General features: G+C 43.8%; 1 protein-coding gene across 4 annotated transcripts in view; it reads left to right on the top strand.

Annotated features, from left to right (window-relative positions):
- LOC111863422 overlaps window positions 1-24,259 on the top strand; it is a 357,450-nt gene that overhangs the window by 197,258 nt on the left and 135,933 nt on the right. For all 4 annotated transcript variants that reach the window (XM_023849735.2, XM_023849737.2, XM_023849738.2 and 1 more), the window contains 3 exons: window positions 6,047-6,197; window positions 21,628-21,865; window positions 23,360-23,522. In XM_023849735.2, the coding sequence (XP_023705503.1) occupies window positions 6,065-6,197; window positions 21,628-21,865; window positions 23,360-23,522 (534 nt within the window). In that variant the 5' untranslated portion in view covers window positions 6,047-6,064. The remainder of the gene's footprint in view (window positions 1-6,046; window positions 6,198-21,627; window positions 21,866-23,359; window positions 23,523-24,259) is intronic.

Genomic DNA, 24,259 nt, shown 5'->3' on the forward strand with positions numbered 1-24,259 from the left:
GTAACATTAAGCTTTATACATTGTACCGTTATTCCTCTACTCTTATGGTAATTAGATGAAGAAGTGTGAGACGCACACGGGAGGTGTTGAATGCCCTGAGGAAAGAAGAAATTATCCAGAGAATCTTGGTTGAAGATTTGGTGACCACCTACAGGTCATAACTACACGTGATTATAAAGCCATCGCTATTCTCCACACTTCACAGTTCACTGTTACACACACACACACACACACACACACAATCTTCTCAGTCTGCTTTCTCTAGTCGTTTCTGGGTAACTGATCTTAACAATGGATATTCTTCAGCTTATGTGCCCACGTCGTTACTGGCCGACGAATATCCCTCCAGTTGACTAACTCTCATGCTGGCTGCCATCTCACACAAAACTCCTAGTCTTCTCTTCTCAGACTGACTTAAAACTGACTTAGAATCATATTTACTTTACGGGAGGTTCACAGCCAATCAGTTCGTCTTGGCGACGAGCCTCTTGAGACTCACGACTAGTACTGTTTTTTTTTAACTGAACACTTGCGGTAACAGTCCTTATATAACATCATCTCTGACGAGAGGATGGAGCGGTCGATTACAATTGCTGCTGCTCCTCATCAGCGCAGTCATTCTCAGATCCGAGCCCCACGGGACTCATGATCACATTTTACTGTCTCAGATTCGAGACTCCGCCAACCTTGAGGGTTAGGTTCCCATATTTATATCCCCCAGGAACAGGGTGGCCCAATTATACGCCAAGGCACTGAATTTCCGTTTCCGTCAACTCCTACGTCTCGCAGGGCTACGGTGAAAACTGGAAAGAGTTCCTCCATTGCTTCGTGTGAACTCGTTGCCGTGGGAATCTGTTTCGTGGTTGTTGCCTAGCCACGGGTATACACGTCACAATATTATACATTGTGTACAGCATGAAACTTGGCATAAGACAGCGTTTTATAAGGGGAACGGCCTAAGAACAGGCAAGAAGAAACACAAAATCATTACCTTTTAATCGATTGAAGCAAGATCGTTCCAAATAATCTTTTAAATTCAGTTCCTTCCTCCATTATGAAAAATAATTGATTAAAACAGATTATCGCGATTTAGGGAAGTGATCGTCGTTTATTCTGAGAACTACGTGAAACACATAGAGATCGTATGAAGCCTAATAGAAGGCAACCCCCTGAACTTCCAACAAGAAACCCACTTATTTTTTTTCAGCATTGGATATGCCGCTTAGTTCCCAGACTTTTGGGCAAAGTAAGTGAAAATTATGTCATTAGAATTCAGATTTTACTTACTTAATACGTTCCTCTTATACCTTACGGTGTCGAGGTTTGCTTTTTAATTTGATCATTTCACAGGTGGTATGACTCCATGGACGAGCGATCAGGTCGTCGCGAGGCCTCTACCTAAACACAGGACAGCACAAACACAGAATAAATAAATACACATACTAAACGTCCATGCCTTGTGTGGGATTAGAACTAACTATCCCAGCGTCCGAGCGAGCGAATGATTGGATTTATTGACACCTTATTCACACAACACGGAACTACAGGCAATATAGCGCTATCGCTGATCTACACACGTTACAGTACACACGCACTAGGGATCTCAATCTTCACTTGTCGTATCCTGGCAACGGATTTATAACAATCTCTCTGTCACTTTAAATCACACATGAAGTCTTATATGCACCCCCCAATTCCGTTCATGCCATTTCTTTTCATTCAACATCGACTGCCAGCAACTCATTGCTCTCTTTGAACTTCTCGTTATAATTACCTCCGGGCGGACCCCACTTAAAACACCGTCTTCTGTTGTTCCGTATTGTTTTGGGCGTATTTACTGATCATTGCCCAGCAATAGACGTCCTATTGTTACGCGCGTTGGCTCCCGCGAGAATATGTTTACCGAGTCGTTGCCTAGAAGTGGGTCTAGAGATCACAGTATTTTTAAGGACCCAAAAATAAGGTGAACCCTCTTTTCTAAGAAGCAGTATTTGAAATTAAAATATGTCGCCTTACGTTCGGACCAGTGTCACTCTGCGGACAAAATGCAAAACAGGGTTTGAAGCTCAGTGGTTGCTGTATGTACCACCTGCTTTTGCTGTAGAAGAAACTGCGTTCTTCCTGTAGGGTGCGTTCTTGTGTTCTTATGATTCTCACAGTAACTTCGATTCATTCAGTGAATGGCGTTAAGAGACTGAAGTTTGTAACGGTAAACTTTCTTATTCTAAACCCAAGTTGCAGGGTAAAGGTAAAGCCCTAATTGGGAACCGATACTTGGATGTATAGCACTCTTCAAGAGCAATGATACATTGGTATGGGGCATGCCGAAACGATGATAATCAGGGAGAAACAAATGATGAAGAAATCCTACCCCACCTTGTTGAGTCCAAATCCTAAATGGATTACCCTGAGCTTGAGTATTGAGGTATTGCCGAAATGCAATGAAAGTTCTCACGGCGGTCACTGGTGTTTGGCATCGTATAGTCTGGTATAACTTTACTGGCATCTCGGAATAACGTGCTGCTCCCATATTCAGCGTACAGGATTTAAGTTTGAGGCAACGCGTTCCTCTGAAACGTCGTTAAACTCTTACTTGACGACACAGCGTCACTGCTCAGAACATAGTAGTATTACTAATGAAACTTGTAATTTCCGAATGAGGTCCCTAATAACCCACCAATTGTTCGAGATGGTAATTTTTCAATTACAAATAAGATAAGTACAACGGTACTGTTTTTCCTATTAAGCAGATTGGTTAAGTACCGGCCCAGCTATAAGGAGTCGTTTAAATATTTATTATTATATGCCGGAAACGCTTGGAGTAAATCAGTCAACCGTTAAGAGATGCAATGAATTCCTTGGTGCCGGGTTGTGACGTGAGTGCAGCCTCTGTAGCCTACCGTCACAGCCCGGCAGTAAGTCGCTGCATTCCAAATCACATTTAAGAATTTGTCACGTGTCCGAGGTTTCGTGACCAATAATAACGGGTTCTAGATTAGATGATTGAATTTATTAACACCTTTTACAATATCTCTTAATTACAATCAATCATCGCGCTACCACTCGTCTACCCACTTCACAAATCACTAGGACACGTTAAATCTTCTCAGTCTTCACTAATCATATCCTAGCAACGGATTTGTAACAGTATCACTGTAACTACATCACACATAAAGTCTTCTTTTCGCAGGCTAACTCCGTTCTACTGTACTCATTTATACTCCTCTTTACTTCTACAGCTCTCATTCTCTCGGACTCACTGCTCTGAGTCTTGAGTCTGAGTCTCATTTTGCGACCGACGGTCAGTCGGCCAGTCTGTCTTGGCATAAAGCTCCCATCTGGGGCTTGCGACCAGATCTTTATTACTGCTTGACAGTTACGGTCTTGTTTTTTGTGGGCGCCCTCTCTGACGAGAGGACGAGTCTGTCTTTTGTATATGCTGCTGGTCCTTGCCAGCGCAGTCTTTCTCGGGTCCGAGGCCCTTGGTACTCGAGACCATATAATACTCTCTCAGATTTGAGACTTCCCTTTTCGTCGCCTCCTACGACTCGCAGGGTCACGGTGGAGGTATTCGAATCCGCCTCCGCACAGGCTTGACTCACTGCTCACTTGGAATTCCGCCTTATATAGACTCGGGGAGGACCCCATGGAAAACACTTTCTTAAGAATACGTGCTTATAGGCCCGTTACCCAGCAATGGGTGTCCTTTATTGTCTCGTATTTTTGTACGCATTACCCAGCAACGGCCTGTTTACCAAGAATCTGTCTCCGCGGGAACGCGTTTATCGAGCCGTTGCCTAGCAGTGGATCGATAAGTCACAGTATTCTCAACCTTGCGATCTACTCTTATGCGACGTGTGCAAAAATTAAGGGGTTTCGATTTTTATGGGGTAGAACACCGTGTAGTCTTGTACGTGATTACTGATTAGTGCCGTTTGGCAGGTATCTGCAGTCTTAATCTGCTTCGAAGATGGAGACAGCAGTTTCCATCCGAAACGTCGTGATCATCGGAGACAGCAGTTTCCATCCGAAACGTCGTGATCATCTAACAGACTGCATGGCATCGTAGTTAGTTAGTTAGTTAGAGAGGGTGGGTTTCCCCATACACCGCGACCAGTTTGATCTATTGTGCTTCCCTCTATGATATTCTACCAGTCTCTTTACCCTACCGATAAATAGTACGTACCATCAGTCCTGCCGAGCAAGCGAGTTCGGCCACTTGCTTAGCGGTGTCTGTAATGCTTCCCCCATCTATCAGAGGCCTTAGAGACTATTGTTGGGCGGGAAACGTCCTGGAATTTGGCTCAGTGATCCCCTTTGGGGATATGAGGTTCTTTTACGTGCCGTAAAGTTACGACACGGGACACGCAGCTTAAAGTCCCTCCCGGAGGACTTGTTCCCTGAATTTTTCCGCCCTTAAAAATTCGACGACCTCCGCCGGGTATTTGAACCCGCGTACCGCGAGTCATGAGGTGGGAACGTTACCTCTAGACTACGGAGGCCGCTTGCATGGCATCGTAACTCGAAGACTTCAATTCTAAAACTTCACCTCCTTTAAGTGGAGAAATATAGGCTATGTGTTGTAACATTTGAGTTTCTTTCACGAAGAATAATGTCATCTGTGATGGTACACCCTATAGTTTGATATATGTTCACCGACGTTTCGAGGGGACGTAGGAATAAGCAAAGCTAGCAACAAGTAATCGAAAGAGAGAAACTTTTCATTCCTGAAGAAGGAAGTCCTATGTTCTTCCGAATTACACGGCCGCACATTCCAGAAGATAGTTCCCTTGAGGTATACTCCTGTTTCCTCTAATGTATTTTTTTTTTAAGAATTTACGTGTATATCCAATTGCTCTCTGTGTTCATATATTGTAGGTAGGTCTAAAGGCAGAGAGAACTACAGGCATGAGGTAGCATAGTTGGTTGAGGCACTGTGCTACAAGCCGGAAGGTCGCGGGCTCACTTCCTGATGAGGCCTTTTGATTTTTAAATTAACCTAATCCTTCCAGCCGCCCTATGACCCTGGGGTCGACTCAGCCTTTAATAGAAATGAGTACCAGGAATATTCTTGGGGATAAAGGGCTGCTGGCGTGTAGGGCTGACAACCTTACCACCTTCTGTTAGCCGATTGTATAGAGAAAATGTGGGAGCCTCGACGTCTCACAAGCCTATGGGCCTGCACGGCCTGTTACAGGGATAGCTCTTCGGCGCTCTCAGCATCGAGACTGTTTAACGATGATGATAGCATGATTACTACATTTAGAGCAGTTGGTGGAATTGCCATTAGAGAAAGAGAATTTCCAAGGGAAACGGAAGTACTCGAAGAAAACCCGCCCCGGAGTCACTTAGTCCGCAATTTGTCCCGTGTGACGCTTTTACTTGTGCTTGTAAATCTTCGTCCTCACTACTTCAGTTGCTCGCCAGGCTTCGGCGCGTGAGGGTCCGTATATTTACTCGTAGTGTGTATAGGCTGTAGTCGTATTTTAATTTATTGGCTATAGTTTTTAAATTATAAAATTTAAAATTTGCTTGTCTCGTGACTTGTCATATCGTCCACATTACTCGCGAGCATAGCGAGTCACACGAGCACGAGTAATGTGGACGCGCCTTTAGGAATGAGTGTGGCGACTAACCGCCTGAACTTTGGCACGGCCTGCGTATGTTCGTGCCTCGCCACTAGAACGCAGAGCTAGTTCATTTGTGATGCAAGGGCAAGTTCCTTGATAACGTTGGTAGCTGCCCACGTCATAACCGATATGACCATAATCCCATTCTTCGCCGTCTAGAAAATCATCTTATATCATTACAAATAGGTTTTGAAGATGCGGATTCAGTTTATTCTGTTTAGGGGCTGTTTTGAACACTGTAATGAACGTTCGGGATTCGTTAAAGGCGGGAATTTGTTGAGCTGCTGAGGAACTGTTAGCTTCTCATGACTCTGCTGCATGGAGATTATTAGTTTAGAGAGATGGCAGCCATGTTTAGGTGTGCGACGAATCTCCAAGTTGTGTGGGCTGCCTAATCTTTGCGCTCCGTGTTGCAGTACTGACGGGGTCAGGCGATGGCTACATCCAGCAGCACCGGGGGTGGCCAGCACCACGCCTCCCTCAATCTGATGGCTTGTGTGAGAGAGTCGTCACCCCAGCAGGAGGATCTTGTGTCTGATGCCATAGACGCTGACCTCGCAAGACATGGTGAGTACAGACGTGAGGGCAACGTGACGACAAGTGGAGAACCAGTATCCAGTGGATGTCTAGAGCACCCTGGTTTTGGGGGCCCTCACGACTCGAGCATCACTACGATGCGCTTAAAATTTCCCAACGTATTTTAGAATATAGATAGTATATCACTATGAGCACAACACTGTTTCCATCATTTTTTTTTCTAGGCAGACATGTTTCGGTACGTGTGTGCCATCTTCAGTTCCTGGTCTTAAATAAAGTTCTATCTATCTATCTATCTATCTATCTATCTATCTATCTATCTATCTGTCTATCTATCTATCTATCTATCTATCTAACTATGGCTCTACAGCCCTTTGTTGGACCTTGACCGCTTTTTCAGTTTATTGATCTTTTACACAATCGGTAGGACTCCTTGGACGGGGATCAGCCGTCGCAAGGCCGCTACCTACACACAAGACAACACCAACACAGAATTAAAGCAGACAGACTTCAATGCCTCGAGTTGGATTCGAACCCATGACTCCAGCGTTCGAGCGGGCGAAGACAGATCGCGCGGCCACTGTCATCGGCTAATTGTGTTACATTTCCACTGAAATAGAATGCATGTTGGCCTGTCTCGTTCGTGATATGCTGTCAGAATATTAATTTGGTCACTTATGTGTTATGCATATTGATTTAGAGGAACTCTGAGTCTGGTATGGAGTGAAGAGGACAGGTGAGGTCGATATCCTCTCCTGCGGAAGTGTTTGGGAGCCGTATTCTCAGACCCACGTTCCTTCTCCATTGTTAAGTCCAGAAAAGAAGATCAAGTGACAGACATTCAACATGTTGCTAAGGATGGATCTGACAGGGATGAAGGAAAGGGGAAAAGTTTGTCATTATGCAGGGTTAACCGAGAAGGGTGAATGCTTCGGGGGGACTATTGTTGTAGCATCCGTCACGAAATTACATGCATCAAGGCCACTGAACGAGTCCTCATCCCCCCCCCCCCCCACAATGTATCGAAGTTCACAGTGTTGCATTGGTGTCTTTGCTCTGCAAAGAAACGACTAGCTTCTTGCAACTGAAGACGAGCTCCTTGTTGCTCCGCAAAATTGCCACAAGTACGCAGCATAAAACTGAATTTTCTCGCAATCTAAAAAGACTAGTTACGATTGTGATGTTTAAAACAAGGAAGTGGAACCTTGACCTATTCTTATTACCTGTAGAGTAGGTGATACAGTGGATTAGCCATATGTATTGTCACGTGTATGGGTGCTGCGTGACTTATAAGACGGGTTCTGGATTGGATGATTGGATTTGTTGCACCTTATTCACGCACAACTCACACTTACAAGCAATACAGCGCTATCGCTGATCTACACACTTTACAGTTCACCGTTACACACGCAGTAGGGTTCTCAGTCTACACTAGTCGTATCCTGGTAACGGATTTATAACAATCTCACTGTCACTTCAAATCATACATGAAGTCTTCTTATCACAGTCTGATTTCTTTCTTGACGTTTCTTCTCAATTACCTTAGACTGCCATCTCCACAATTGGACCCAATTCTTGAGAAAAACTGACTCAAATGAACTCTCCTAACTTCTGGAAACTAAGTGTCCCCTTTCAACTTCCCGTTATATAGCCCCAGAGCAAATTCCTCGGAAAACATATTCTTTTATTGTCCCATATTGTTTTATGCCTGTTTACTGCTCCGTTGCCTAGCAATAGATGTCCTGTTGTTGCGCGTGTTGACTCCCACGGAAATATGTTCAGCAAATCGTTGTCTAACAATGGTGTATAGGTCACAATATTTTGACCTACGCAGTGAACAATAATTCGAAACAGAGAAACATATTTAATTTATTAAGTCCTAAAATGTCACAGCAAAAGTAGTGTGAGGGCAAGGTTATATTAACAGATAAGCGACGAATGCAACAGTCGAAACATGTATTTGATTTTGTTACAGAAGTGACTGTAGGAGCCGGGATAGCTCAGTCGGTATCACGACTGGCTGCGGACTGGACGACCGAGAGGTCGGAGTTCGAGTCCCGGTAAGGGCAAGACTTTTTTCACTTCTCCATGTCGTCCAGACCGGCTCAGGGGTCCACCCAACCTCCTCTACAATGAGTACCGGGGGCTTTTTCCCGGGGTAAAGATGCCGGGGCATGAAACTGACCAGTAGTGCCGAGGTCAAGAAAATATGGATCTATACATCCATTCCCCCATACGCCTTCATGGTGTAGGGCTTAATTAGTTAAGCACAGGGACAACTTTACGTTCTATAGAAGTGAATGTTGAAGTGACATTCAGAAAAACGTTCTGTGCTCTGCTGTTGGTACAACAACACTGTAGGATTCTGCCGTACTCTCGAAGCATGCTATTTCGTGACGTGAACTGTTAGCCGCCTCCAATGAATATGTAACATCATATTTTGAATACAGTTCAACGGTATCTGTTCATTCCTAGAATAAATATTTGTTTACTAAGTGGTGACGGGTCCGGTCACGGTAGCCGAGCGGTCTAAGGAATGTACTGTCTTCTCTAGCCCGGAAGCCGGATCGTGGGTTCTAATCCCGCTCAGGGCATAGCTGTTTAGTCTTTGTGTGTGCGTATCTAGTAAGTAAAAAAAAAGTAAAGCTATCCCTGTAACAGGCCGTGAAAGCCCATAGGGTTGTGAGACGTTGAGGGTCCCACATTACCTTGACAATCGGCTCAAAGATGGCGGTAAGGTTGTCAGCCGCGCTTTACTCCCCAGGAAAATTATTACATTAATTCTTGGTAGTCATTTCTGTTAGAGGCTGAGTCGACCCCGGGGCCATAATGCGGCCGGAAGGATTAGGTCAATTGAAACAAATCAAATGACCTCATCGGGACTTGAACCCGCGACCTTCCGGCTTGTAGCATAGTGCCTCAACCAACTACGCTACCGCGTGCTCCGTATGTATCTAGTAAACCGAAGTGAAACGGAGAGTTTCATGGAGGTAGGCTAAGGCCCAAATTAGGGCTGTAGCGCCAAAGGAAAAAAGAAATGGTAACGCTTTGTTACATTCACGATGTGTATGTAGTGGATATGAGTTCGGACAAGGTATCAAGTGCGGCAGATGTAAAGTGTGGTTCACAATGAGCCGACGGTTATAAAAATTTGCAAAATGATGGATTCCACCTGCCAGGTTAGACCACCGTTCATTGTAGTGGCAGTAAAGTACTTACACTGTATTACTCTCCTCGTAGTTTTCCAAGGAACACGAACGTTGCGTAAACACGTTTAGAGGTATTTCCCTAGGAGGCCAATATTTGCATTTACGTTCGCTCAGTAACCGTGGTGAAGAAAGTGTATAGGATGAAGTGTTCCTTGTGCATGGAAACCACGATAATAAGGCTTATATAGTGAGCTGAGGTGAAATTGCACATGTCCTAGACCTCTGAAATAGATGGAGATAACAGCTTCTCACTCTTCCCGTTTTATCCCCAAGGGAGAGGCTCCCAGTACCCATAGGATAAAAGCTGACCATTCACTCCCTTATCGTCAGAACTCCTGACAAGTACAGCCTCACTCGTATGCAGGCAAGCTGCTTTCCCCACATTCATCATATTCCTCTACTGGATAAACTCTTAATAATATTTTTTTTTCATAGTCTTCTGACTTCTTACATTATCAGTATGATTAGTTTGTTAATGCGGAAGATTTGTATTAATTTGTTTTAGCGTGAAATCATGAGCATTGTGCTGATCAACTCAGCACGCCACCCCTCACGTAGACTTCACAACGCTTTATGGTTGAACTGCATATAGTAACATTAATTTAGGCCGCGCCATAGCCCAAGCGGTTAGTCGCTGGCTTTCCACCGCAGCGGCACGGGTTCGATCCCTGGTCTAGTCAAGTGGGATTTGTGGTGCACAAAGTGGCGCGGGGGCAGGTTTTCTCCGAGTACTTCGGTTTCCCCTGCCAATCTTCATTCCAGCAATTGCCTCACAATCACCCACACCTATTATCTAGGACTGGTACAATAGGCCAGAAGTGGCTGCAGTACAAGGGACTTAGTCCCACCCCACTAGCAGTAAAGAAAACACTAATTTATGGTGTATTTTATGTAGCGAAGAAGATATACACATTAAAGGGCCATAAAGTCATGTGCAACCACGTAACAACCTTGAGACTGTTTCTATGTTGTGTCACAAGCATATATCCCTGAGAATAAAGTTGGTAAAGCTAGAGTTGTTTCTGTGCTTAATTAGTTAAGCGCCACGCCATGAAGACGTATGGGGGAGTGGAGGTATAGCTCACCATTCTTCACCTCGGCACTAGGCGATGTGGCCAGCTTCAAGTCCCCGGATGCTTTACCCCCACGGAAAGAGCCCTCGGTACCCATTGCATAGGAGGCTGGGTGGGCCCCAGTGCCAGTCTGGACGTTGTGGAGAAGAGGAAATCGAACCCGGGCCGTCTAGACCATGATGACGTAGATGGGACAGTAATATTAAACTGAAGCTACTCTATGTTGCTACTTATGTTGCAGTTGACAGTACGAGCGCTATGAATTACAGCGGTACACAACTCAACCTGAAAATAAAAATATCCCTTTGAAATTCACTGGATTAGGGAGGGTTTCAGGTAGGAGCTTGGGTAATTACCCTCGGCGAGCACAGCCAGCGGCAGGGGCTGGTCACGTGGTCGTCACAGGGGAACTCCCCGCGCCTCATAATTCCTGCACAGACGTCTCTGGCGATTACAGATGAGGGGGGAGGCTTAGAACTGCATATCATATGACCTTGACCCCATGAGAATTCAGTGCACTTTCTCATATCAATCTGCCCAGGGCCGTGCCTTATCTCATGCAATTATACGCTGGCGTTTCAGCGCAGAAGCCCGGCTTCTATCTTGGGTGACTTCGTGTGAGTTTTGTTAAGGGTTTCCCATGCTAATCATTATTACAGTATTGTTCCAAACTTTATTATCCCCAACCTCTGAGGTTTCGGAACCTTGGTCTTTAAGTTCGGGGCTTCATATCCAACCCACCACTTGGCTGATTATAAGCTAAGGAATGTTATTAAAGTACTCAATGAGACAGTCTCATGCATTTCAGATGTTTTGGCTCTAAGTTAACCAATGTTAATTCAGTCAGTATAAATGTATCATAATGTCGTGTTGTATATATTTCCGTCAACACAGCTTCTCTATATACTACATGTTAATTATCTGCTACATGTTTCGTCTTTTCGGCCATCACTAGGTATGCATATTCAGTGTTGGCTGCACTGCTCACCCCTTACATTGGATATTGTTTACAGTCGGTATACTTTGTGTTGTCCGTTTGATATTCTGGGGCGTAATGCTACAATCAGTTATGGGGCTACGTGATGGTGAACGACCGGGGTTCGATTACTTGCAGGGGCCCTGTGACCCACCTAGTCTCCTACTCAGTGGGTTCTGGGTGCTGTTTTCCCTCATAATAAAGCAGTTGAGGAATGAAACTGTTCACCTCTACAAAGTACCGAGGTACCACACATTATGTGGAGCTATACCTCCACTCCCCCATGCTTCTTCGTGGCGTGGTGAGCACAGAGACAGCTTCGCCTTTCCTTCTCTGCATGCACGCTAGGTACCTTTACATACATGTCACGTCATGACATGTTCATCGCAGCCAACGAATCTGAAAGCTGGGGAAGTATTTTTAATATTAATGGAGGTTCCATTTCCCTCCCTGCTTCTAGAAGTAAATCTGTTCCAGTTTTGCTAACATTTTCAGGTCCAGAGCATCAGGAAGGGTCATCTCTTCCTCTTCTTTGTAGTCATGTTCTTTCTCCTCATTTTGATCTCCCCTTTTCTCTTCCATATTACCCTTTTCCTTTTCTTCTTTTTCTTCTCTCTCATCGTCTCTTCTTCTTGTGCCATTCTTCTCTTCCTCCTCCTAATTCTCCTTCTTTTGCATCTGCTCTTTCTCTGTCTACTCCTATTATTTCTCCCTATTTCCTCTTCTTTCCAGGACCTCGACTCTCACGAAACTGGGCTATCACCGAAAGTCACTTAAGAAATTACAACTTCAGATGTTTGTGCAGTGATGTCTTTAACTCAGCATTCTTATGTCGCTGAATTTTCCTTTTTCTTTAAAGGGGGTTTACGAGATCACCGTGCTGTCTGTGTATGCCGCCCACTTGTCATTGATAGGCAATGGCTCGGGAAACATGTTCCCATGGCAACGAATTGGCACGCAACAGTAGAAATGTTGGACACAGTGTTTCCTGTGCGGTCCGTTTCGTATCAAATAATATGTAGTGAAAGGAAAATAGGCGATTAGTTCGTTCCAGAACTTATTATTATTTAATGCTGTGAAGTAGGAGATTTTTTATGCATTTTGACCAGTTTGTTTTTATTTAACTCTCCTTTCCGTAACGCCACAGCATTTTGCGTCAACGGCTGAAAGAGTTAATCCTCATACTCTCTCTCCTGCTGGCCGCCACTCTTGTTGGTATTAACATGATTTAGAGATGAAGGCGAAATACAGTGTATTGACATGGTTGCTCACGGTGACTGAAGGACTAGTAATTTATCATAGTTAGCGTCATAATTTTTGCAGCGCATTGTAAAAACTTTCATCGTAAGATCCAGCGTGAACGCCATCTGTTGATTATCTCACTTTGGCGATACCACCACTTCCTTGTTACAGAAGGAGCAAACGCAGCACGTTTTTAGTACCAGTTCGCGTTCCCCTCTTTATATCCCTCTGCCGGCCCGAAGTGCAATTAATCTGATTGCGACATTTCGTAGTTTCCCTCTGTTCATCCAGAAAAATGTCTGAATAGATTCATCTCTGACCCGTCTGCTTTGAGACTAAGGAATTGGGTGTAAATAGGCTACATACCTTACACTTCCCTTCATTCACTTTCTTATTACCCCCCCCCCCTTTGTCTCATGTTAAATAGTCAGAATGTGATAATGTGCTGCCTGGTCAGGGCTGTTACACACCCGAGTTAAGTAGGAACAGTAGTGGAAAACTGAAGAAACGCTGAGAAAATCTGAATGTATTCATTTTATTTGTGGTTCCTTTAACGCAGGTCTTCTTTCAAATATTTGATGTTTTCTGTAAGTAAAATAAAACTTTCCCCTTGCTCAGTTAAGTAGCACGCCATGGCTACAGACGTGTTGGGGAATGATGGTACTATTACATGCTTCCTTAAATTTCGGCACTAAATAGAGGTGAATTGGTAGCAAAAACCCATACCCAATGGTTAATGAGGCTGAGTGGGCCCCAGAACTGCTCTGAATTCTGTGATGAAGAGAAAAATTTCTTTCTCATAATCGAACCGTAAAACTGTACCCATCAAGTTGCTGTTCTGCCTTAGCTACCCCGGCTTATCTGCTGACATTTAATGATAATATCCCCAAGCCATTCGACGGTATCTTAAATGTAGCCTAGTTGAACAGCATAGTTAAGTAATCTAAAAATTAATCAATCAGACTTTTCAATTGCAGCATGTAACTTTCTTCAGTTTCTCCGAAACATTTCTTCTACGCTTCTGCACAGACTTGTTATTGTTCTTTGCTTGTACGCTTCTGCACAGACTTGTTATTGTTCTTTGCTTCTACGCTTCTGCACAGACTTGTTATTGTTCGTTGCTTGCACGCTTCTGCACAGACTTGTTATTGTTCTTTGCTTGTACGCTTCTGCACAGACTTGTTATTGTTCTTTGCTTGTACGCTTCTGCACAGACTTGTTATTGTTCTTTGCTTGTACGCTTCTGCACAGACTTGTTATTATTCGTTGCTTTTACACTTCTGCACAGACTTGTTATTGTTCGTTGCTTGTACGCTTCTGCACAGACTTTTATTGGCCGTTGCTTTTACGCTTCTGCACAGACTTGTTATTGACCGTTGCTTTTACACTTCTGCACAGACTTGTTATTGTTCGTTGCTTGTACGCTTCTGCACAGACTTGTTATTGCTCTTTGCTTGTACGCTTCTGCACAGACTTGTTATTGTTCTTTGCTTCTGCACAGACTTGTTATTGTTCGTTGCTTGCACGCTTCTGCACAGACTTGTTATTGTTCTTTGCTTGTACGCTTCTGCACAGACTTGTTATTGACCGTTGCTTTTACTCTTCTGCACAGACTTATATATTGTTCGTTACTTTTAAACTTCTGCACAGACTTGTTATTGTTCGCTCCTTGTACGCTTCTGCACATACCTATTATTGGGCAGTACTTTCGGCTTTTTGCACGAGCACTGCAATGGACGGGCGACCCGGAAGGTGCTGAATGGCCTTATATAACTGTACCCGAGAGTTCACCGGTGCGTCCTACTTAGTAGGTCTGAATGAAACAAAGCCAGGATAATTATATCTTATGCCTTTCCATACAGTGTATAAAATGAACACTTGGTGGGAACACCGTATCGCAATGGTCTGGAACAAGGAGGTGCTTTACCCATACTGCCTTTTAATGTTGCTCTGGAATATCAGGCTAATGAGGAAAAGTTCTAAGTAACCGGTAAGGGCTGAAGCAGGCTGTCAGTGGGATTAACTTGTTAGGCGAGATAAAGAAATGGGGATGATTAGCTTAACGATAAAGCATCTTTATTGTTACGAATTTCTGCTCTTGACAGTGGTATACTGATCTAAATTTTTCCTCGGTAAAAGGTAAAGTTGTCCCTGCTCTTAACTAAATAAGCATTACACCATGAAAGCATATGGCATATGGGGGGTGGATATATAGAGCTACGTATTCTTGACCTCGGGACTAGCTGGAGGTCAGTGGTCATCTTCACCCCCCAGCCGCTTTACCCCCGGTACCCATTGGCTAGGAGGTTGGGTGAACCCCAGAGTCGGTCTTGACGACATGGAGAAGAGAAAATTCTTGCCCTTACCGGAACTCGAACTCCGATCCCTTGGCCGACCAGCCCGTAGCCAGTCGCTATACCGACTGTGCTATCCCGGCTCCTTTTCCTCGGTATTATCCGCAATAATGCTTTTAAGCCATCCTTCCCGTGTTGTTTGTGACATATTTCGTTACTTTAGCTAGGAACACCGCACAGTCTAAACGGCGTTGCTAAGTATCGGGCAAGTCTATCATATTTTGTAGCCAAGGAGTTACTTTATAGTGATGATGAGTGTGGTGATAATGGTATGATAAATTAGTTGCTTAATATTTGTTGTAATTTCTGCGCTATATCGTCATATTATCAGTAGATTTATCGCGGGATAGTATTATCTTCAATTTTAGATTACACGAACACTTGGAACTGACAGAAATGTCTATACCCGTAAGTGAATTGATACCGCCCATTAGAAAATAAATGGATTTTGCCTTTACGTTAAGAGTCTTCTGTCCTGACCATAAAAGGAGCTCCATAAGGCTTGTGCGTGGGAGATACGACATGTCGACGCAAACGTTAGCGTAATGTTTGGTATATTTTAAGAGAGCCCTAATTTATGTAGCCATACGAAGTAATCTTTATGCGACCTGCGGTATTTATTGTGTTGTCTTCTTGTTAATGCGACCTACTTTTCATAAAAGGTACTGCTATCCCTGTAACAGGCCGTGGAGTCCCATAGAGTTGTGAGACGTCGAGGCTTTCATATTTTCTAGACAATCGACTCAAAGATTGCGGTGAGGTTGTCACCCTTACGTGCCTGCCGCCCTTTACCGCCAGGAAGTTCCTGGTACTCATTTCCGTTAGAGTCTGAGTCGACCCCAGGGTTATATTGCGGCTGGAAGGGTTAGAACAGCTGAAAAAGCCGGAAGATCTCTAGTTCAATTCCCGTTGAGGTCATTGGATTCTTTCAATTGAGCTAAACCTTCCAGCCGCACTATGGCCTCGTGGTCGACTCAGCTCCGGACAGAAACGAGTACGAGGTATGCTCCTGGAGTTAAATGGCGGTCGGCGGTTAAGGCTGACAACCTCACCGCCATCTGTGAGCCGATTGTCTAGGAAGTTTGGGAGCCTCGATGGTTCACAACCCTATGAGCCTCCGCGGCCTGTTATGGGGATAGTTTTACCTTTTTTGTCTTTCCTATGCTATGGAGACATAAGGGGGAGGTGGAGGTATAGCACCACCATTCCTGACCTCGGCACTAGATGGAGGTGAGTGGTGAGCTTCATGTCCCAGCCGCTTTACCGCCGCCCATTGGGTAGGAGGCTGTGTGAGCCCCGAAATGCACATGGACGCCGTGGAAAAAGAGAAAGTTAATGTTTGGTAGTTATGTAGTTGTTGTTCTGTCGTGTTACATTCACTCCTTCCTTCATAACATATTTCAGGTACATTAATTATATGACGTAGAGTGTTTCACTGTATTTTGCTCATGTTGAGAGAAACATCAATTATTTCTAAATTATTGTTTTAATTAATTAAAAGATTGGTGTTAGTAGTTACAATCCAAGTGTCATTTCTTAGAAGTTGATAATGAGTTATAGGGCCAACCTCATATATATTTAGTCTCGAAATGATGTGCAAGGGCACGCGGTAGCGTAGTTGGTTGAGGCACTATGCTACAAGCAGGAAGATTTCGGGTTCGATTCTCGATGAGGTCATTGACTTTTCCATTTGACCTAATCCTTCCAGCCACACTATGGCCCTTGGGTAGGCCGCCCCATAGCTCAAGCGATTAGTCCCTGGCTTTCCACCGCTACGGACCGGGTTCGATTCCTGGTCTGGTGAAGTGGGATTTGTGGTGGACAAAGTGGCACTTGGGCGGGTTTCCTCCAAGTACTTCGGTTTCCCCTGCCAATCTTCATTCCACCAAATTCTCCATTATAATAATCACCCGGGGCAGGCTACAGTAGGCCAATCAGTGGCTGCCGTGCCGAGTGAACCCAGTTGGATTCCACCCCCCCCCCACTAAGCGAATTAAAAAAATGGCTCTTGGGTCAACTCAGCTCCTAACAGAAATGAGTACCAGGAATTTTCGTAGGGGCGTCCGGCGCGTAAGGCTGACAACCTCACCGCCATCTGTGAGCCGATTGTGTATAAAATATGGGAGCCTCGATGTCTCACAACCCTATGGGCCTCCACGGCCTGTTACAGGGATAAGTATACCTTTTATGAAGTTTTGTTGTTTTTGTCTTCATATACGTCTTTATGAGTTATTAATGGTTGAAGACTGCTGTCAGTATTATCAGTTATGGTGATAATCTATTCGCTTATGCTTGCTACTTCTGTTTTGTAGTAAACTGTACAAAAATATTTATCTGAAGTGAAAGATAACATTGTTACAAATATGGGTGATATATTCCTTCTCGCTGTCAAAGTGCGCGAAGGAGACGGCAGGCCTGTGTGTTACATTGGGTGCCTGTACGATTAAACTGTGAACTCTGATGATGTTTTTAGTACATAAGCTTTGTGACTCAGTGGAAATAGTTTTCGTACCATCACCTTGTTTGTCAGTGTAGTGGTCAGTGCAGACGTGTTTATGGAGCTGTGATTTTAACGTATTTAAAGAGAACATTCTTACGCTATTTCTGCTCCAAAAATAATCCATGACTAATTGCCGTAAGGTGAAAAGGTAAGGTTATCCCTGTGTTCATTAAGCGCGTCGCCATTACAACGTAATGAGGACATGGAGGTGCAACTCCATGCATTTTTATCCTGAACACTAGATGGAGATGAATATCCAGCTTCAAGCTACAGCTGGTTTACCTCTGGAGAAAGCGCCATTGCGACGTAATAAGGAAGTGGAGGTGTAACTCCACACATTTTTAACTGCAGCACTAGATACAGATCAATAATCAGCTTCAAGCTTCGGCCGCGTCTCCCGTACTGACGTCTAGAGGTCGCCTGCACATCAGAATCTGTCTGGTTTGTGTGTAGAAGAGATAAGGTCTCTTGTCCTTGCTGGGAATCAAACCTCAAGTCCTCGGTCTTCCAGCCGAAGTGTTAATCGGTATGTAGACTGAGGCATTCGGGTACCGCATGTAAAATGGAAATTGATTCCCTATGAATACGACTCCACATTGTAACATTATCTGTATCATGGCCTGTGCTTCTGTTCTGAGATGATGAATTGACGTTTTGCAAGGAAGGGTTCCTAACACAGATGCGTAAACCCTAGATATTTCCGTGTCGATAATATATCGATGCTAGTAATACGGGTAACCGTCTTTGATCTACTACTCTATGCATACATGAAGGTAAATACGAGGGAGAGGTGACGTTCATGCATTCACATATTGTTTAACTCAAGCTCGCAAGATAAAAAAGCGATTATGTTACCGGATGTTTCCAAATCTGACGTAGAACGGAAGAAAGTTAATTTTCTTTAAATAGTCTTGGATTCGAGTCTCGGAACTTCCACAATCTTACTCTCCCCACGTTTGGAACTATGGGCTTACTTGAAAGTGATTTTCTTGTTGTAAGGATGGTCATACGTACTCGATGATTTCATTATAAGACGTACCAAAGAGTGAAGCTTACTTCTATGCGTGTAGTACCGAAATCATTGTGAGTTCCTTGAAATATTTAGAAAGAAGTCGAGCAAATGCAGTTACACATGCGAATTGCTAAGTACCGTTTATGATGGCCTACTAGTGATTGATGTGCTGGATTGCCAACATATATTTATTTGTATAACTAATGAAGGTTATGCGATAAAGAGTGAGGGATGGTACCTCTCCTATTTAACGACATCAGTCCGAATGCGTTATTAATTTAGCAGTTTCCATTGGCGTTTTTAAGAGCATGAACTTCTCATTACAGTATCAGATCTTGCTGTGTTTTTGTTTCTTCGAACCCAGTTCTGAATTTAAATACGTAGGTACGGATTAAGGGCTGGACGGCCCGTGGATCGGTGTTCGAGTCCCGGTAGAGGCAAGATTTTTCTCTACGACGTCCAGACTGGGTCTGGAGCCCAACCAGTCTCCTAACCAATGGGGGGAGGAAAGCAAAGCTATCCCTGTACCAGGCCACGAAGGCCCATAGGGTTGTGAGACGTTGAGGGTCCCACATTTTTTAGACAATCGGCTCAAAGATGGCGGTAAGGTTGTCAGCCTTACGCGCCGGCCGTGCTTTACTCCTCCGGAAAATTATTTAATTAATTCCTGGTTCTCATTTCTGTTAGAAGCTGAGTCGACCCCAGGGCCATAGTGCGGCCGGAAGGATTAGGTCAATTGAAAAAAATCCAATGACCTCATCGGGACTTGAACCCGCGACCTTCCGTCTTGTAGCATAGTGCCTCAGCCAACTACGCTGCCGCCCCAACCATGGGTACCGTGGGTAAAGTGTCCAGGCCGTGAAGGTAACCACTCACCTCCACCTAGTTCCGAATTCAAGAATGGTGGAGCTATACCTCCGCGCTCTCATACGTCTTCATAGCCTGGTGCTTAATTAATTAAGCACAGAGGCAAGTTTACCTCTATTTCACTCTCCCCTGACAGTTCTCCAGTTCCATACTCATCTGTAACCCGGGGCCGACATAATAGGTCCAGTAGTGGACTCAACCACACCTTAACACGTATTATTTTCATTGAAGAATACCATCTTCTAGGATATGACGCCGTAGAGTCTGATGAAAGTTCACAGGCCTTTAGAGAGACGTACGGCCTCCTTCGGCTTTGAAGAGTAGGCGTTAAGTCAAGCAAGCGACCACCAGAGCGCTCTGTTTTATGCTTCCTCTTCGTTTATTGTTTTACCTGACCTTCGACCCTGAAGACGAAGACAGAACGTTGTTCCGAGACGCCTTGAACTTCTGACGGGCTACACTGTGTCACATCCCAGAAGACACCGCTCTGAGAACCTGTAGCATTATTTTCATGTCCTGCCCAGCTGCTGCTGTTTTAATTCCAGCCTTCCTTCCAAATGTACCGAGACTTTTGTGTTCATGTAGCCCTCCTGACGGATAACTTACCGTTGCATTTCACACAGAATGAGTTGGCAATAATGTAGTGAAAATCAATTGTACAAACGTTCTTAAACTTGAAGGGGGAGTGTTATTGTGAAGAGGGAAACCAGCTTGTTAGCCCTATTTAGTGAAGCATTTTAAATGTTAGATAATTCACAAAGTAAATTAATGTCACGATCTAGAAATATTGTTTGCTATAGAAAGTCTTGTTTATTGAGAAATGGCAAACCGATAGGTACTTACACGAAATGTTTAGTCATGGCTGGGATGTACCAAACAATTATACAGTGAACTGTTGCGGGCTCGACCTTAGTTTTCCAGTCATGTTGGGCGATCCTTAACAGAAAAATCCCCTTCGCCGCCGTCTGTAGCAGCCGCCTTTTAGGGAAGCACAATAGATCAAACTGGTCGGGGTGCATGGGGAAAACCCACCCTCTCCAATAACTAACTAACTAGGGCTCTGCCTGTTTCAAGTTTCGGACTTTACATTTTGAGACATATATCTGCAGAAGAACATAGACTGAGGGTATTCGAGAACGGGAGGTTGAGGAGAATCTTTTAAGGGAAGCGGGGCGACATAACAGGAGGCCGGAGACAATTGCATGATTGAGGAGATTCATAACTGTACTCTTTGCCAAATATAATTACACTAAATGAAGGGAATGCAGGGCAAAGTCATGACATAAAGATAGCTAACAGATGTGTTGAAAATGTGGCACAGTTCAGATATTTTGGAACGACGGTACAAATCGAAACTTGATTCAGGAGGAAATTAAGGGTAGATCGAATTCGGGTAATGTTTGCTACCATTCAGTCCAGATCATTTTATCTTCTCGTCTGCTAAAAATGTAAAAAATAGAATATACAAAATTGTAATTTTGCCTGTGGTTCTATATGGATGTGAAACTTGGTCTCTGACATTAAGGGAGGGTGTTTGAGAACAGGTGATGAAGAGAATATTTCGACCTAAGAGAGATGAAGTGAAAACTTCAAAACTTGTACCCCTCGTCAAGTATAAATATAATGATCAACTCAAGGCGGGTGAGACGGGCAGAGCATGTAGCACGAATGGGAAAAAGATGAATGCATATAGGTGAGAAAGCCAAAAGGAAGGACACCACTAGCAAGACCAAGCCATAGGTGGGTGGATGATATTAAAATGGATCTTAGAGAGGATGGGGTGATATGAACTGGACGATCTGGCTCAGGACAGAGACCAATGGAGGGCTCTTGTGAACACGGTAATAAAGCTTCTGGTTCTGTAAATTGCTGGGAAGTTCTTGAATATCTGCACAGCTAGCGACTTCTCCAGAGGGGCTCAGCTCCATTAGGTTAGTTAGTTAATTAAGTGAAGGGGATGAGATTGGCTGGACATGAAGCACGCATTGGGCAAAAACGATGGTTTTGATTATAAGTTAGAAGGAAAGAGAGAATTGTTTTTGTAGACATCGCCCACTCCGAAAATGGCAGTAGTCACAATGTAAATACTGTATATTCATAAGTATTTCACTTCTGTGTTCTTCTGGTTTTACCCTATGCACTCTATTTTCAGAAGACTACCTTCTCTAAGCCACGTAATGTCACAATGGAGTGAACTGTATTACATGATGAGCATGTTCTCTGACAGATCCGTGCAACAAGAAACGGCGCTTTCATCCGTTTCGAGGCCTCCGCCGCATATTTCGGAAGAAGGCCCGACACCAGCACGCGGGCTCTGCGGCAGCGTCTGAGCTGCAGGAACACGAAGCTGCCCAGGATCACGTGATGCTCGACAGCGGTGGGACCCCCATTCAGGCACTAGATGCCCATCGCAGTCGGTCCACAAGCACTCTGCTGTCAGGGGAGGACGCTGGGTCTCGCAGAAGGTAACACAATCAGCCTGCTGCTGATCTTCCTTTCATACCTCTTATGTTGAGAGTCATTTAAACGAATTTCCTTTTACTGTCGTATCATTAAGGGTATCACAAAGATGACACCTGTCCGGGCTTGCTCTGGAGTCTCCTGATTACATATATTTTTCTCAGGCTAATATTCTGCCTGCCAGTTCAGTCTACTGCCACCACCACTACCACCATCCCTGCTGTTATTGATATTAATACTGTACTGTTGCTGCTGCTACTACTACACAAACATGAACAATACCAACATCAAGAAAAACTCCAACACTAGAAACATTCCAGCATCAAGAACAATACCAACATTAGCACAGCCACCACCAACAATACCAACGAAACAGCTAACAACAACAACAACAACAACAACGACAAAAAACGCCACGAACAATAAACAACAGCAGCATCTACGACTACAAGAACTGCAACACCAAGAATGACACCAACACCACTATCGCCTGTTTCTATGGACGACCAAAGTATATCATGAAATCCACCTGTTTGGATGTGCCCTGATACCATTTTCACAATTTCCTTCCAAACCAAAATCAGACTACCATCACTGCCACTGCAACCACTGCTTCTACCATTACTAGTAGTACTTGTACTGCTACTACTTATTGTGATCGATCTCAGAGGCCAATCACAAAAACATCGACTTGTACATTTTTACTGTTTCAATCCTGTGTATATTTTCACAATCTTCTTTTCTGCCTCCACAACTACTAGCAATACTGTGGCCACTGTAGTGGCTAATGCCACAATCACTACTGCCACTATCATTGCTACTACTTGGGTAGCTTCCTGATATGAAGCACAAATAATAAAGAACATCTGTGACCCTTATCCAAATGAACCTTAATTGTTATTATGTTCATTTATCTTATTCACTTTCTGAATTGATGTGAATCTGAAGGTTACTTTTGCCAAGAAGATTTGTCTTTTCAGTTATGTCACATCTCAGTACAGAATAAGAAACAGTGACGTCTCAGATAACAGTAAATTGTGTTCCCCTTCCAACGCATATCAAGCAGAATATTTAATTCCTGCAAATCCCTGCAAATTTTCAGAAAACTGCTACTAGACTGCAGAAGATAGTATATTTGCTTATTTCCATGTTTACAAGAACCCACGCTGGTACCCTATTCTGAACAAGTTTACTCAGCTCACATCCATACATCCTGTTTCTTTAAGACGCATTTTAATATTATCAATTTACCCCTAAATTGTCCAAGATATCTCTTGTGTGTATTTGAATAGTCCTTTAAACAAGAGAAGCTGTTGGAGCATGTTAACACACCACAACTGGCTCCAGGAGAATATATTTGAACAGTAAGAATGGAACTGTATTTATGTAAGTTTTTTTTGTTAGTTACATTTAAAACATGAAATTGTGCACAGAATTTACTGAAACTGTACTTGACTTAGTTGTTTACTTTGTTAGTTTGATTTTTTATCTGTTTACAGGAGTGGGAATGGTCTGTTTCCATGTCATTCAGGGCTCAGTGTGTCTCATGATAGCGTGTTTACTGCTGAGCATCGGACACCACACTCTAGCTCAGAAGATCTGGACACAGCACAGAGTTCCTCGTCGCTCTCAATCCAACAGTTGGTACTCCCAGGAGTTCGAGTGAGTACCAGTGCATCTACATATATATCTGCAAGGAAACTGATGACAATTGTCAAAGGAAGAGTTTTCTATAACATATTATATGTGCGAAATATACACTTGACGAAAGGAAGACTGTATTCATAAGAGACAGACCCATCTTCTCGTCAGAGAGGATGTTACGTAAGGACTATTACCGCAAGAGTTCAGTTGAAAAATAAATTTAGTCGTGGGCCTCAAAGGGGCCTGATGCCAAGACGAACTGATTGGCAGTAAACCGCCAGTCGTAAGTAACTCTGACTCTGACTCTGATTCTTGACTGACAGTTGTCAAAATTGTGTACAACATGACATTCTGACTGAAGCTACTATTAAATAATTTCATGGAACAGGAGCGATCTGTCTTCTGGAATATAATGCCATGAAGCCCAGTGAAAGTCTACTGATGTTTCTGAGGAAATATTGCTTTCATGTTTAGTCAGAGAGTAAGCCTAGCAAGAAAACAGTATGAAGTAGGCAGCAGGCAGAGGTTGTATGTTCTTATAGAAGCACAGTAGATCACTGAAGGTCGCGGTGCAGAGGCCGAGAAGGCCCACCCCTTATACGTTCATTCATTCATTCATTCGTTCTTTTATTCATTCATTCATTCCTATAGAATGTTGGTTGATAATGTTGTATATTGCCACGTATCCGGGTACCGCAACAAAAAAAAATATGAGCTCTGGATTAAACGAAGATGATTATTGAAGAATTACTCGT

The sequence above is a fragment of the Cryptotermes secundus genome, unplaced genomic scaffold (assembly GCF_002891405.2).
Source record: "Cryptotermes secundus unplaced genomic scaffold, Csec_1.0 scaffold964, whole genome shotgun sequence".
In the NCBI taxonomy this organism is placed as follows: domain Eukaryota; kingdom Metazoa; phylum Arthropoda; class Insecta; order Blattodea; family Kalotermitidae; genus Cryptotermes; species Cryptotermes secundus.